At 42.1% G+C, this 13,689-nt stretch overlaps 1 protein-coding gene across 2 annotated transcripts in view; it reads right to left on the bottom strand.

Moving 5' to 3' along the window:
- Positions 1-4,782, bottom strand: part of cad (carbamoyl-phosphate synthetase 2, aspartate transcarbamylase, and dihydroorotase) — a 93,051-nt gene extending 88,269 nt beyond the window's left edge. For both annotated transcript variants that reach the window (XM_080192329.1, XM_080192328.1), the window contains exon 1: positions 4,506-4,782. In XM_080192329.1, the coding sequence (XP_080048455.1) occupies positions 4,506-4,614 (109 nt within the window). In that variant the 5' untranslated portion in view covers positions 4,615-4,782. The remainder of the gene's footprint in view (positions 1-4,505) is intronic.
- Positions 4,783-13,689: the final 8,907 nt, after the last annotated feature.

Genomic DNA, 13,689 nt, shown 5'->3' on the forward strand with positions numbered 1-13,689 from the left:
GTTCTAGTTTCACCTGCCAGCGGAAACAACCTCCCTTTTATATGTTTCTAAAACATCTCCCCTCATTCTTCTGAATTCCAATTGGTTTAGTCTCCGTCTACTCAATCTCCCCTCATAAGCCAACCCTCTCAACTCTGGAATCAACCTAGTGAACCTCCTTTGCACCTCCTCCAGTGCCAGGAAATCCTTTCCCAAGTAAGGAGACCAAAACTGTGCACAGTATTCCAGGTGTAGCCTCACCAGCACTTTGTACAGCTGCAACATAACCTCCCTGTTTTTAAACTCCACCCCTCTAGCAATGAAGGACAAAACTCCATTTGCCTTCTTAATTACCTGCTGCACTGTAAACCAGCTTTTTGTGAGTCATGCACAGGGACACCCAGGTCTCCCTGCACAGCAGCATGCTGCAATTTTTTGTCATTTATGTAATAGTCCATTTTGCTGTTATTCCTACCAAAATGGATGATTTCACATTTGCCAACATTATATTACATCTGCCAGACACGTGCCCACTCATTTTGGCTACCTATATCCCTTTGCAGACTTCTAGTGTCTGCACACTTTGCTCTGCCACTCATCTTTGTGTCATCTGCAAATTTTGGTCCCCAACTCCAAATCATCTATGTAAATTGTAAACAATTGCAATTTCAACACTGATCCCTGAGGCACCACACTAGTCACTGATCGCCAACCAGAAAAGCACTCATTTACCTCCACACTCTGCATTGTTAGTTCACCAATCCTCTATCCATGTTAATGCATTATCTGTAACCCTCTGCACCTTTATCTTATGCAGCAGTCTTTGGTGTGGCACCTTGCCAAATGTCTTCTGGAAATCCAGATACACTGCATTCATAGGTTCTCCACTGTTCAGCACACGTGTTGTTCTCAGAGGATTCCATCAAATTAGTCAAATATGACCTGCCCTTCATGAACCCATGCTACATCTTCCCAATGGGACAATTTATATTCAGATTTCTCGCTATTTCTTCCTTGATTATAGATTCAAGCATTTTCCCCACTCCAGATGTTAAGCTAACCGGCCTACAGTTATCCGCCTTTTGTCTACCTCCTTTTCTAAACAGTGGTGTCACAATTGCTGTTTTCCAATCTGCAGGAACCACCCCAGAGGCAACAAAATTTGGTAAATTACCACTAGTGCATTTGCTATTTCCCCCGCCATCTCCTTTAGTACCCTGGGCTGCACTCCATCAGGGCCAGGAGACTTATCTACTTTTAGCCCCATTAGTTTGCCCAACACTACCTCTTTAATGATAATGATAATTTCTAGGTCCTCACCTGCCATAATCTTCTTGTCATCAATTTTGGTACGGTATTTGCGTCTGCCACTGTGAAGTCCGACACAAAATACCTGTTCAATGCCTCGGCCATTTCCAGTTATTGCATCCCCCCCTTCTTATCCGCTAAAGGACCAATGTTTACTTAGCCACTCTTTTTCAAACTTTTGCCATCTGTTTTTATTTTCTGAGCTAGTTTACTCTCATAATTCATCTTTTCTTTATAGCTTTCTTTCATGGATTTCTGTTGCCCTCTAAAGATTTCCCAATCCTCTAGTTTCCCACTGATCTTTGCCATTGTTTTGCATTTTCCTTCAATTTGATACCCTTATTTCCTTAGATATCCCTAGCTGATTATCCCTTTTACTACAGTTCTTCCTTATCACTGATACGTACTTCTGCTGAGCACTGTGAAAAATCATTCTGAAAGTCCTCCACTGTTCCACTATAAAGTTTTTGCTCCTAGTCTACCTTAGCCAACTTCTCCCTTGTCCATTGTAGTCACCTTTGTTTAAGCACATGACACTGGTTTTTGATCTCATTGAGCTCAAATGCAGATTGAGACTGAAAATGCTGTTTGGACTTTTGTTCATCATGAATATCGCAACTGACACCAGTCTTCGTCTTCATCTGAAGTTCATATGGGCAGCAACATTGGAGTGAGGGGGCAGACAAAGTGTGGTTCAACAAGCCCTCAATGACAGACCAAAGGAAGACAGTTCATCCCATCAGTTATGAAAGCAGGAGAATTCTGCAGCAGCATGGTGGTTCAGGAATTCTTGTTTGACATGTCACCGAAATCTGACCACGAACCTGTCAAAATTGTGGAGGCAGTGATGGCACCACAAGTTCCCACATTAACAAAATCACGCATGGGCTTCTACCATAGCTCACCTGCCAAATCCTTTAGCTTTGGAAAACTGGTGACGGGGACAGGGCTGTGAATCTGGAAGCTCTGAGTCAGGACTTTGTGCACAGGTGACAGATGATTGAAGGTTATTAGACATCTGTATTGGGATAGAGGTGCCTTTGGGCAGCAGCATCCCTGACTGAGAAATCCTTGTCAAGAAATTTTCTGCACACCCCAAACGGGATGGGGGTTAGAAAAGATGCTCTGAAATTAGGCTTTCTGACTTTCTCCTGGTTGGGAAAGCACGCCCTACGGATCACCAACATTGTGGTCAAAGAAAGAAAATTTGCAATTTTGCAACTTGGAATGCTAGAACACGTATGGAAAATCTCAAAAAAGACCATTGGAAAGAAGAACTGCAATCTTATCATGAGATATAGACTCCAAATTGACATTTACCACTCTTATTAAGACCTGCCTTCCTGGGGAGAGACAACTATAGGAATAATTTTGGGGATACACCTTTTACTGGAAAGGCCAAGAGTGCCCTTGTGTCAGTGAGTTTGTTTTACCATCTGGAATAGTATCTGGGATGCCCTGCCAGAATTCCCTAAATGGAAGATTTATGACACTTCACCTCCAGCTCCATCATCAATGGAGTCAGTGATTGGGGCACAAGCAATGATGCTGAGGAAAAGTTCTAATCTCATCTTGAAGTTCTCATTGCCATCCTAAAAGAAAAGACCATCCTCTTGAACGATTTCAATGCCAGTATTGGCCATGACTCCAATGTTGGGAGCTGAAATAAATTGTAAGCCATTGTAAATAGTGTCCTCACGCTGATGAAAGCTCAGCATGGCTTCATTATACAAATACCCTCTTCTGCCAAAAGAACAAATATAAAAAAACCACATGGAGGCATCCCAGACTAAAGTGCTGACATCTCCTGGACCATGCCATGTCACATGTAGGTGATGTCTCAATCCAGGCAGGTGACTGATGTACAGATCATAGACTTGTTCAGTCAATGATGACCATCCAACAAGCATCAAGATATCGAAAGGCCAAAAGTCCCAAGGGGAAGATGATCAATGACTCAGTCATGAAACATCCCAGCTGAAGGGAGGAATTCCAGTCTAGCTCACAACCAATCTGGATAATCCGCACACATCCAACTCAATTCCAAAATTTTGGGATCAAATAGTCAGCTGTATCTCAGCTCTCGTGCCCAGACCATCGTTGTCAACAGGGTTGGTTTGATAGAAATAACCTTGCGATCTTGGTGCAAAGGTCAGTGTCACAGGTAACATGATTGACAACAATTATGGCAACGAACGGTTTTCTGCCTGAAACTTAAAACAAATCAATGCAGTCCTTTCGGAATTGATCAAGTTTAGATGGTTATTCTTTCAACAAATAGGTTTGTATCCAAAACAAAATACTGTAGTTTGTAGCAGAACGAATTGGGTTGACATATTTAAGTATATTAACAAAGGACAGCAATCAACAAAAGAATATTTCAGTGCCCAAATAAAAAAATTCACTGCATAAACAATCAAATGATAACATAACGTTACGTAAACATTCTTTTGCAAATCTAAATTTAGCTTAATTTACCATGATGAAATAGTTCTGAATATTTATGCAATATAATAATATACATTTTGTTTAAAAAAGGCTTAGGTATACATATTATTTGAGAGATTTCCATGAATGTCCACAGAAAAGGCAATGAAACTGACCAATGACTGAGGAAGCTGACCCTTAGCCCTCTAGAGGGCATGGATTTGAACTTCAAGTCACAAAAGCAAAATACGACAACTGCTAGAAATCAGAAATAAAAGGGCTTATAAAAAAAAAACAAATGCTGGAAATGGTTAGCAGATCCGGCAGCGACTGTGGGGAAAGAGAGTTAATGCGTTCATCACGTTGAGGTCCTGATAAAAGGTAATCAAGACCTGATATAACTCTCTCTCTCTGCACAAGATGCCGCCCGATTTGAACTTCAGGTTGCACGCTGTCCTCCAGAAACCATGGAACTCTTCTGTACAAGCAGAATGAAAACACCATTCTAAAAACACTGCAACCAAAATATAACAATAAATCGTTTATCCCGACAAAATAAACATCGTCATTTAAACACTTAGGCCTCGTTTCAAAATTCAACTGGGATCCGAGAAACAAATGAAAGAATAATTTCTCGTTTGCTCTGATAAGTGGGGACTGTTTCTGCAGATGCCGACTCCACGTTGGCGTTATTAATGAAAATTAAATTTGGTTTATGAGCTGCATGGCATACACTGGATGGAGGGAGAGAGAAAGGGGAGGAGGAGGTAAGGACTCGTGGTAAAACTTACCCACTTCACCACAGACGCTGGAACTCGCGCCGAAAAGCCTGCCTTTGAAAGAAGAGCCATCCTCCAAGAAAAGCGTGGCCATTTCTTCCTTTGCAATTTTGCCCGGCATCTTGTTAGCTCCAGGAAGGATTTCCTGTGCACGGTGTAATTTGGCTGCCGTTTGTTCCTCCTGTCTGCTCTAGGCCCCGGACACGTGGGCTCCGCACTTCAACCGCGGCAACACAAGATTCGATACAGGACAATAGCAACGTTCCAAAGCCCGGGTAGCTCCTGCGCCTGCTCATAGAGTGCCCGCTGCTTCCTGTCGGTGAAATAATGCTCTCAGCGCCGGCGCTGACACGGGCCCGGGCCCGCAGGTGGCGGGGTGCCAACACCGGGCATGCGCAATCTATCCCGTTGACCGCATCAAACCTGGCGGTGTTCAAATAATCACAGCTGTCTGTGCTTTCTCCCCTATGTCCGGTACCTTCGCTTTCTTGGCCACGTCTTCGCACGTGACCCTCACACTTAAATCTGTGCTTTACATTTAAAGGCAGTAACTCCGTTCATCACTCTTTATCAATCACCTACTCAGTCATGCCGGGTTACACAGCTCCTGACCTCAATACAGTCTCGGTTCACATATCGGCTTTCGGAAGGAATGTCCCGCACAGGAGATTAGTGAGCAAATGGTATTGGGGGTATATGGACGTGGATAGAGAACTGATTGGCAGACAGGAGGCAGAGAATGGGAATAAACGGGCCCTTTTCAGAGCGATAGGCAGTGACTCGTTTTTTTCAATTGTCACAAGTAGGCTTTCATTAACACAGCAATGAAGTTACTGTGAAAAATCCCTTAATGGGTTACCCCAGGGTTCAGTGCTGGGACTCCAGCTATTCACAATATACATTAATGATTTGGACAACGGAATTGAATATCTCTGAATTTGCAGAAGACACTAAGCTGGATGGCAGTGTGTACTGTGAGGAGGACGCTAAGAGACTGCAGAGTAACTTGGACAGGGTGACTGAGTTGACAAATACTTGGCAAATGCAATATGTGGATAAATGTGAAGTTGCCTATTTTGGTGGCAAAACCAGGAAGGAAGATTATTATCTGAATGGTAGCAGTTTAGGAAAAGAAGTGCAACGTAATCTGGGTGTCATGGTAGAGGTTGGCATGCAGGTACAGCTGGCGATGAAGAAAGCATGGTGTGGATATGCCGGCGTTGGACTGGCATAAACACAGTAAAAAGTCTGACAACACCAGGTTTCAGTGGTCACGGGCATTCAGTCTCTGACCTTCGGGTAAGCATTCTCCAAGGCGGCCTTCACGACACACGACAGCGCAGAGTCGCTGAACAGAGACTGATAGCCAAGTTCCACACACATGAGGACGGTCTCAACAGGGATCTTGGGTTCATGTCGCACTATCTGTAACCCCCGTGACTTGCCTGGATTTGCAAAACCTCACTTACTGTACTGTCTGGAGACAATACACATCTCTGTAAACTGTGATCAGTGCTCCTTCCACTCATATTGTCAGCCACTTCAGGTCTTGAACAGCAGGTTAGGTGTAAGGATTCGCATTCTAATCAGTAATCTCTAAACTGTGCTTTATATGCTCTGTCTGAGGCCAGAACTCTCCATTCACCTGACGAAGAGGGAAGCCTCAAAAGCTTGTGAGTCTATTATCAAATAAATCGGTTGGACTAAAACCTGGTGTTGTCAGACTTTTTACGATGAAGAAAGCTACAGGTATGCTGGCCTTCATAGCAAGAGGATTTGAGTATAAGAGTAGGGATGTCTTGCTGCAGTTATACAGGGCTTTGGTGAGGCCACACTTTGGGTATTTGCGTGCAGTTTTGGTCTCCTAGCCTGGGGAAAGACATTCTTGCTCTTGAGGGAGTCCAGCGAATGTTCACCAGACTGATTCCCAGAATGGCAAGACTAACATATGAAGAGAGACTGGATTGATTGGGCTTGTGCTCACTGGAAGTTAAAAGAATGAGGGGATCATGTAGAAACATATAAAATCTTGATCGGATTGGACAGGCTAGATGGGGGAAGAATGTTCCCGATGTTTGGGAAGTCTAGAACTAGGGGTCACAATCTAAGAATAAGGGCTAAGCCAAAAAGCCTGAGATGAGGAAGAGCTTCTTCACTCAGAGAGTTGTGACCTTGTGGAATTCTCTACCACAGAAAGCTGTTTCAGTCATTTCATTAGATATGTTCAAGAGGGAGCTGGATGTGGCCCTTGCAGCTTGATCAAGGGGTATTGATGGAAAACGGAAGTGGGATACTGAAAGTGCATGATCAACTGTGATATTGAACGGCGGTGCAGGCTTGAATAGCCGAATGGCCTGCACCTATTTTCTATGTCTCTATGGACAAAATAATTGAACTCTAGCAGAACTGGAATAAATGGGAATCGGGGAAAACTCTCACTTTTTGGAGTCATAGTTAGCACAAAAGAAAATGGGTGTGGTGGTTGGAGATCAATCATCTCAATTCCAAGACATCACTGCAGGTGTTCCTCAGGGTAGTGTCCTAGGCCAAACCAACTTCAGATGGTCCATCAATGACCTTCCTTCCAGAAGTCTAAAATAGGAACAGTCGTTCATGACTGCAAAAGGTTCAGCACCATTCGCAACTCCTCAGATTCTGAAGCAGAGCACATCCAAATGCTACCTGGACAATATCCAGGCTTGGCCTGACAAGTGGCAAGTAACATTCATGCCACACATGTGCCAGACACTGACCACCTCCAGAAAGAAAGAATCTAACCTTGACATTCAATGACATTACCATTGTTGAATCCCCCATTGTCAACATTCAGGGATTACCCTGAATGGAGTTTAGGGGCGGCACAGTGGCACAGTGGTCAGCACTGCTGCCTCACAGCAGTAGGGACCCAGATTTGATCCCGGCTTGGGTCACTATCTGTGTGGAGTTTGCACATTCTCCCTGTGTCTGCATGGGTTTCCTCTGGATGCTCTGGTTCCCTCCCACAGTCTGGTTTGGTGCATTGGCCTGCTAAATTCTCCCTCAGGAGCATGGCGACTAGGAAATTTTTCACAGTAACTTTATTGCAGTGTTAATGTAAACCTATTTGTGACTAATAAATACATTTTAAAACTTTACCATTGACCAGAAACTGAACTAGACTAGCCATATAAATACTGTGGCTACAAGAATAGGTGAGAGGTTAGGAATTCTGTGACGAATAGCTAATCTCCTGACTCCACAAAGCCTGTCCACCTTCACAAGGCGTAAGTCAGGAGTATGATGGAATACTCACCACTTTATTAGATGAGTGCAGCTCCAACAACACTCAAGAAGCTTGACACCATCCAGGACAAAGCAGACTGCTTGATTGGCACTCTATCTATAAACATTCATTCCCTGTACCACCAATGCACAATGGCAGCAGTGTATACCAGTTGGAAGATGCACAACAGGAACTCACGATGGCTACTTAGGCAGCACCTTCCAAACCGATGACCATTACTATCTGGATTCTAGAAGGACAGGAGCAGTAGATAAATGAGAACACAGGTTACTTTAGGTTACCTTCCAACTCACTCACCATCCTGACTTGGAAATATATCTCCATTCCACCACAGTTGCTGGGTTGGGAATTCATTCCTAACAACACTATAGATGTACCTACACCATATGGAATGTAATAATTCAAGAAGGCAGCTCATCTCCACATTCTCAAGGGCAGTTAGTGTTGGTAATCAATGCTAGCCCGGCCAGTGAAGTCCACATTGCTTGAATTAATTTTTAAAATTGATAAAACATGTATGTCCAGCAAACACTATGAAAGAACATTTGAGTCCACTCCAGGAATGAACAAAGCACACATTCCCCTTGGAAGGACGGGACAAACCCACAGTGTACAGTTCAACAAATTTTTCTGAGGAAAGGGAACTGATATTTTTTCATGGTTGTGTCAGGCTCTATATACATCACAAGACAGACTTCACAAGAGCAGTTAAGGATTGGCTGTAAATGCTCCCTGTATCCTGCATAATAATTTAAAAAGTATTGGAAAGAGATAGACATAATCTGTAAGATCTGTTCCTCCAATTACCAATTCTGACTTTCCCATGTTCATTACATCAGGTCCTCCAATGACAGGTTCCCTCCCTCCCACTCCTGTTAACTCTATAGGGACAGGCTCTATAATTCGAAGAGCAATTAGATCTGGAAGGAATGAACCTGGGATTGGAGGTCTAGGTGTGGTTATCCTGGCCAGTCCCACTACTGCCATGCTGGAGGTACAAGAGTATTTGACATTTAGGAAGAATTGACAAAGAGGAAAGGAAGCCCAGCAAAGACAACTATGGTCCCATTGCAAAATCTACAATGGGGAATAAGGAAATTGCAAAGAAACTAAATATTTTGTGTTTGTTTTCACAGAGAAAGATACAAAAAAACCCTGAGAAATACCACAGTATAAATAACCACAGTATGAGCAAGAATGAGAAATTTAAAGGAACTAATAGTGGTTCAAAAAAAGTAATGCTGGAGAAATTAGTTGGACTGAAAGTTGATGAATCTGCTGAACCTGATGATCTATGTCCCACAGTGCTGAAAGTGGTGGCTATAGAAATAGTGGATGTGTTGCTGATCATCTTCCAAAATTTGAGAGATTCTGTAATAGTTCCTGCAGATTGAAAAATAGCAAATATAACTCCTTTATTTAAAAAAGGAGAGCGCAAAAAGGAAACAGGGTGGCATGGTGGCACAATGGTTAGCACTGCTGCCTCACAACCCAGATTCAATTCCAACTTTGGATTACTGTCTGTGTGGCATTTGCATGTTCTTCCTGTGTCTGTGTGGGTTTCTTCCAGGTGCTCCAGTTTCCTCCCATACTCTACAGATGTTGAGGGGAATTGGCTATGCTAAGTTGCCCCTCAGTGTCCAAAGATGTGTAGGTTAGGGGGTTAGAGGGGTAAATACATGGGGTTACGGGGCCAGAACCTGAGTAAGATGATCTATCAGTGCAGAGTCGATGGGCCAAATGGCTTCCTCCTGCACTGTAGAGGTTCTATGATTCTACAGACCTGTAGTCTGTTACTAGTAGTCAGGAAAATGCTAAGATATATTATAAAGTATGTGATAACTGAACACTTAAAAAATAATGGTGGGCAAAGTCAACATGGATTTGTGAAAGGAAAATTACATTTGTCAATAAACCTGTTAGAGATTGTTGCAGATGTAACAGACAGAGTAAATAAGTGTGAACCAGTGTTTCAAACATCCTTATTCAAAAGGAAGGAGACAACAAACACGTCTCCTACAGGAGACAACAAACACAACACTATAGGCCAGTTAGCTAAACATCTGTCATTGGAAAGAGGATTACAAAGGATTTAATGGCAGAGCATTTAGAAATATATAACATAATCAAGCAGATTCAGAAACGGGAAATCATGCCTGACAAATTTAATGAAATTGTTTGAGGTGTCAATGAATAGATGAGATAAAGAGGGAAAGGTCCCACACTGGAGGTTAGTAAGCAAAATTAGAGCACAAGGAATTAGGGTAATATAATGGCATGGATTGAGAATTGGTTAACAGACAGGAAACAGAGAGGGATAAACTGGTCATTCTCAGGTTGACAAGCTGTGACTAGTGGGGTAACACAAGGGTTAGTGCCTGGGCCTCTGCCGTTCACAACCTGATTTGATTTGAGGACCAAATGTAATGTACCAAGTTCCTGGTCTCAATGACAGTCTGTTAAAAAGGAGTCAGCAACAGTCAATGTCAGCATGAGGCCAGAGCCTAACCGTTCATAGGACAAATCCAGTAAAACTCTCTGGAAAGCAATTAAAGGTGCCATATAAATGTAAATTGTATTGAGGCAGCAGTCTTGGATTATTTCCCCTCTCCTTGTTCTATGGTTGATGATGCCAATACATATGAACCATCTGGCCCAATCCCCATCAAAATCTTGAACAACTCACAGAATGAAGACATTTATTTAAACCAGATATTTATGCTTTTTGTTGTTCCACTGCATTCAATTCCAGTACAAAACTAAGGCAAGAATGTTACTTTATCTCAATGATGTCTGTCTCACCTCTACTTTGAAACTTGTCAGTTCAAGCTGCACTCCAGACTTGCCTACATAAACCGACTGACATTTAAGTACAATACTAAGGAGAGCTTCAGTGGTGGAAGTGTCAACTTTTGGAGAAGCTGTTAAGTCTGCTGGAATAGGGTGCTGTAAAAGACTCCACACAACATTTTGTCCTGGTTAATATTTATTGTTCAACCAACACCAAAATTAGATTTGGTCATTTATTCCATTGTTGTTTGTAGAAGCTTTGGTTGCACAAATTAGCTGCCACATTTCCTAAAAGACAGCACGATCAGGTTATTGCAAGGATTTAATTGATTGCAAAGTGCTTTTGAACATCCTGAGATCATGAACAGCACTTTACAAATGCAAATCTTACTTTCTAAATTTGGGCTCAATTTATCAATGTAGAAATTGTGAATGAGGAACAAATTGTTACCAAATGAATTTCAATAGCTCTAAAATGTAGCTAGTATTTTTTACAATGGTTAAAAATTAAATAAAATGGTCCTGATTCCCAGTCAACAAATTTACCAGCAAGCTGAAAGGTTGCTATTTTCAAATCCATCAATTCATAATTTACATTCAGCAATAAATTGAGCTGGCCCATACAATGGGTCAATTTAAAAATGAGGTTTTAAATCTATTGCACTGCACATGAGAATCAACTGGGGATGACAATGGGAATATGACAAGTGCAGAACTTATTATGGAATGCAGTGCTAGCAAAGTTGGCAGTAATATTATAAAGCTGATGCAGCAAGCACTGGAGTACTGAAGGTGAACAGTGGCAAACACATAGTTGAACATATCAGTAAAAGTGACGATATGAGACACAATACAAAAATGAAAGGTGATCTTATGATGAAAGGATCCAGAATTTCAAGCTCAGCTCATGATTCATAAGGACCCTAATGTTGTGCATCACTTTGTCCAGCATAAATGAAGAGCTGAGAAGGAAATGAGACTCAAAGGAAATTCCTGTGGATGCTGGAATCTGAAACAAAAACAGAAAATGCTGGAAAGTCTCAGCAGATCTGACAGCATCTATGGAGAAAGTAGAGCCAATGTTTCGAGTTCAGATGATCCTTTGTCCAACTCTAACAACGGGTCATCTAAACTTGAAACATTGGCTCTGTTGTCTCCACAGCCACTTAGATCTGCTGAGATTTTCCAACATCTTTCTGTTTTTGCTCTTAGTTAGACTTGTCCTGCACCTTTCAGCTCTAAATGGTCTCACATTTTAAACTGTTTTAAGTGTGAACTAATAATTGAGTGGTGAGGACATCAGTATATCTGGGACTTTAATGAACTCCAAGGTGAACAGCCCGAAAGACCACCCCCCCAACCCAAGGTGAACAGCATGTCTGAGATAGCCAGTGCAATTTTAAAATTGAGAAAGGAACAGAGGAAGAAGCCATAAAATGTCAAGGATTTTTACAACACTATTTGTCTAAAAGTAGAAGTTCACATCAATTCAAATGATTTCAAAAGATTTATACCTTCAGAGACTTCAATGGCACATTGTGTGGAATAGCAGTGACTTCTGGACTTGCACAGTTAAATGTGCCTATGTGAACTGCAAGCTTTGCAGTTGTGACAATGAGCTCTGGCAGTTTTGTCATCTTTACAACCTAAAATCCAGGCTATTATGTTGTTAAAGACTACTTATGCTCATAAATTTCTGTGGTGAGTTTGATGGATAATTAGTGGGCAAATAAGCAAGTTCTTAAAAGTAACAGAGAGACCAAGGGCAAGATGCTGTTTATGTGAAGTAAACAGAAGAGTGGCATAAATTAACCAACAACATCAGGACATTTAAAGCTCATGGTACAACTCTTGATCCCCTGAACCTGCTAGCTGATTTGCACATGAATGATAGTGTGCACTGTTAAAATGCTGTTACTTTTCTATTAAGATTCAGCCTTACATAACTCATCAACAAGGACAAGGACTGGTCCTTGAAAATCCAGGCAGCATGCCTTAATGACTATCGCCCAGTGGCTCTGACATTCAACATTATAAAGTGCTTCAAAAGGTTAGTCATGGCATGGATTCGACCTCCCAGAATGCCTGGGTCACCTATAGCTGCAACAGGTCTACAGCAGATGCCATCTCCTTGGCCCTACACTCTACCCTGGAACAGCTAAATAACAAAGACACTTATGTCAGACTTCTATTTATTGACTACAGGTCAGTCTTCAATAACATTATCCCTACAAAACTCATCTCTCCTCCCTCTCCTCCCTCTGATCAGCTCCTCCCTCTGAAACTGAATTTTATACTTCCTAACCCACAGACTACAATCAGTAAGGATAAGCAACAACACCTCCTCCACGATTATCCTTAACATAGATTCCCTGCAAGGCTGTGTCCTCAGCCCTTTACTATACCCATACACTGATGACTATGTGGCCAAATTCCACTCCAAATCCATTTTCAAGTTGACTGATGACACCACTCTTATGGGTCAGATTTCAAGCAATGATGAGACAGAGTATAGAAACAAGATGGAAAATCTGGTGAAATGGTGCAATGACAATAATCTCTCCTTGTCAGTAAAAATGTCAGTCCAAAGGTGTACAGGCTTAGTATATTAGCCATGTCAAATTCTCATTCAGTTTACTCAAACAGGCGCCGGAGTGTGGCAATGAGAGGATTTTCACAGTAACTTCATTACAGTGTGAGTGTAAGCCTACTTGTGACTAATAAATAAGCTTTACTTTACTTTAAAATGAAAGACATAGAACATAGAACATAGAACATTACAGCGCAGAACAGGCCCTTCGGCCCACGATGTTGCGCCGACCAGTTACAAAAACAATGACCCACTAGCCTATACCAATCCCTTTTCGTCCATAAACCTATCCAGAGATCTCTTAAACGCCCCCAAACTAGACGCATTTACAACTGCAGCAGGCAGGGCATTCCAATCCCTCACCACCCGCTGGGTAAAGAACCTACCCCTGACATCCGTCCTGTAGCTACCCCCCCTTAATTTAAAGCCATGCCCCCTCGTGCTAGCTTTCTCCATCCGAGGAAAAAGGCTATCACTATCCACCCTATCTAAACCTCTAATTATCTTATATGTTTCAATAAGATCCCCTCTTA

This window comes from Carcharhinus amblyrhynchos, chromosome 7, assembly GCF_965287045.1.
Source record: "Carcharhinus amblyrhynchos chromosome 7, sCarAmb.v2.hapA, whole genome shotgun sequence".
Lineage (NCBI taxonomy): Eukaryota > Metazoa > Chordata > Chondrichthyes > Carcharhiniformes > Carcharhinidae > Carcharhinus > Carcharhinus amblyrhynchos.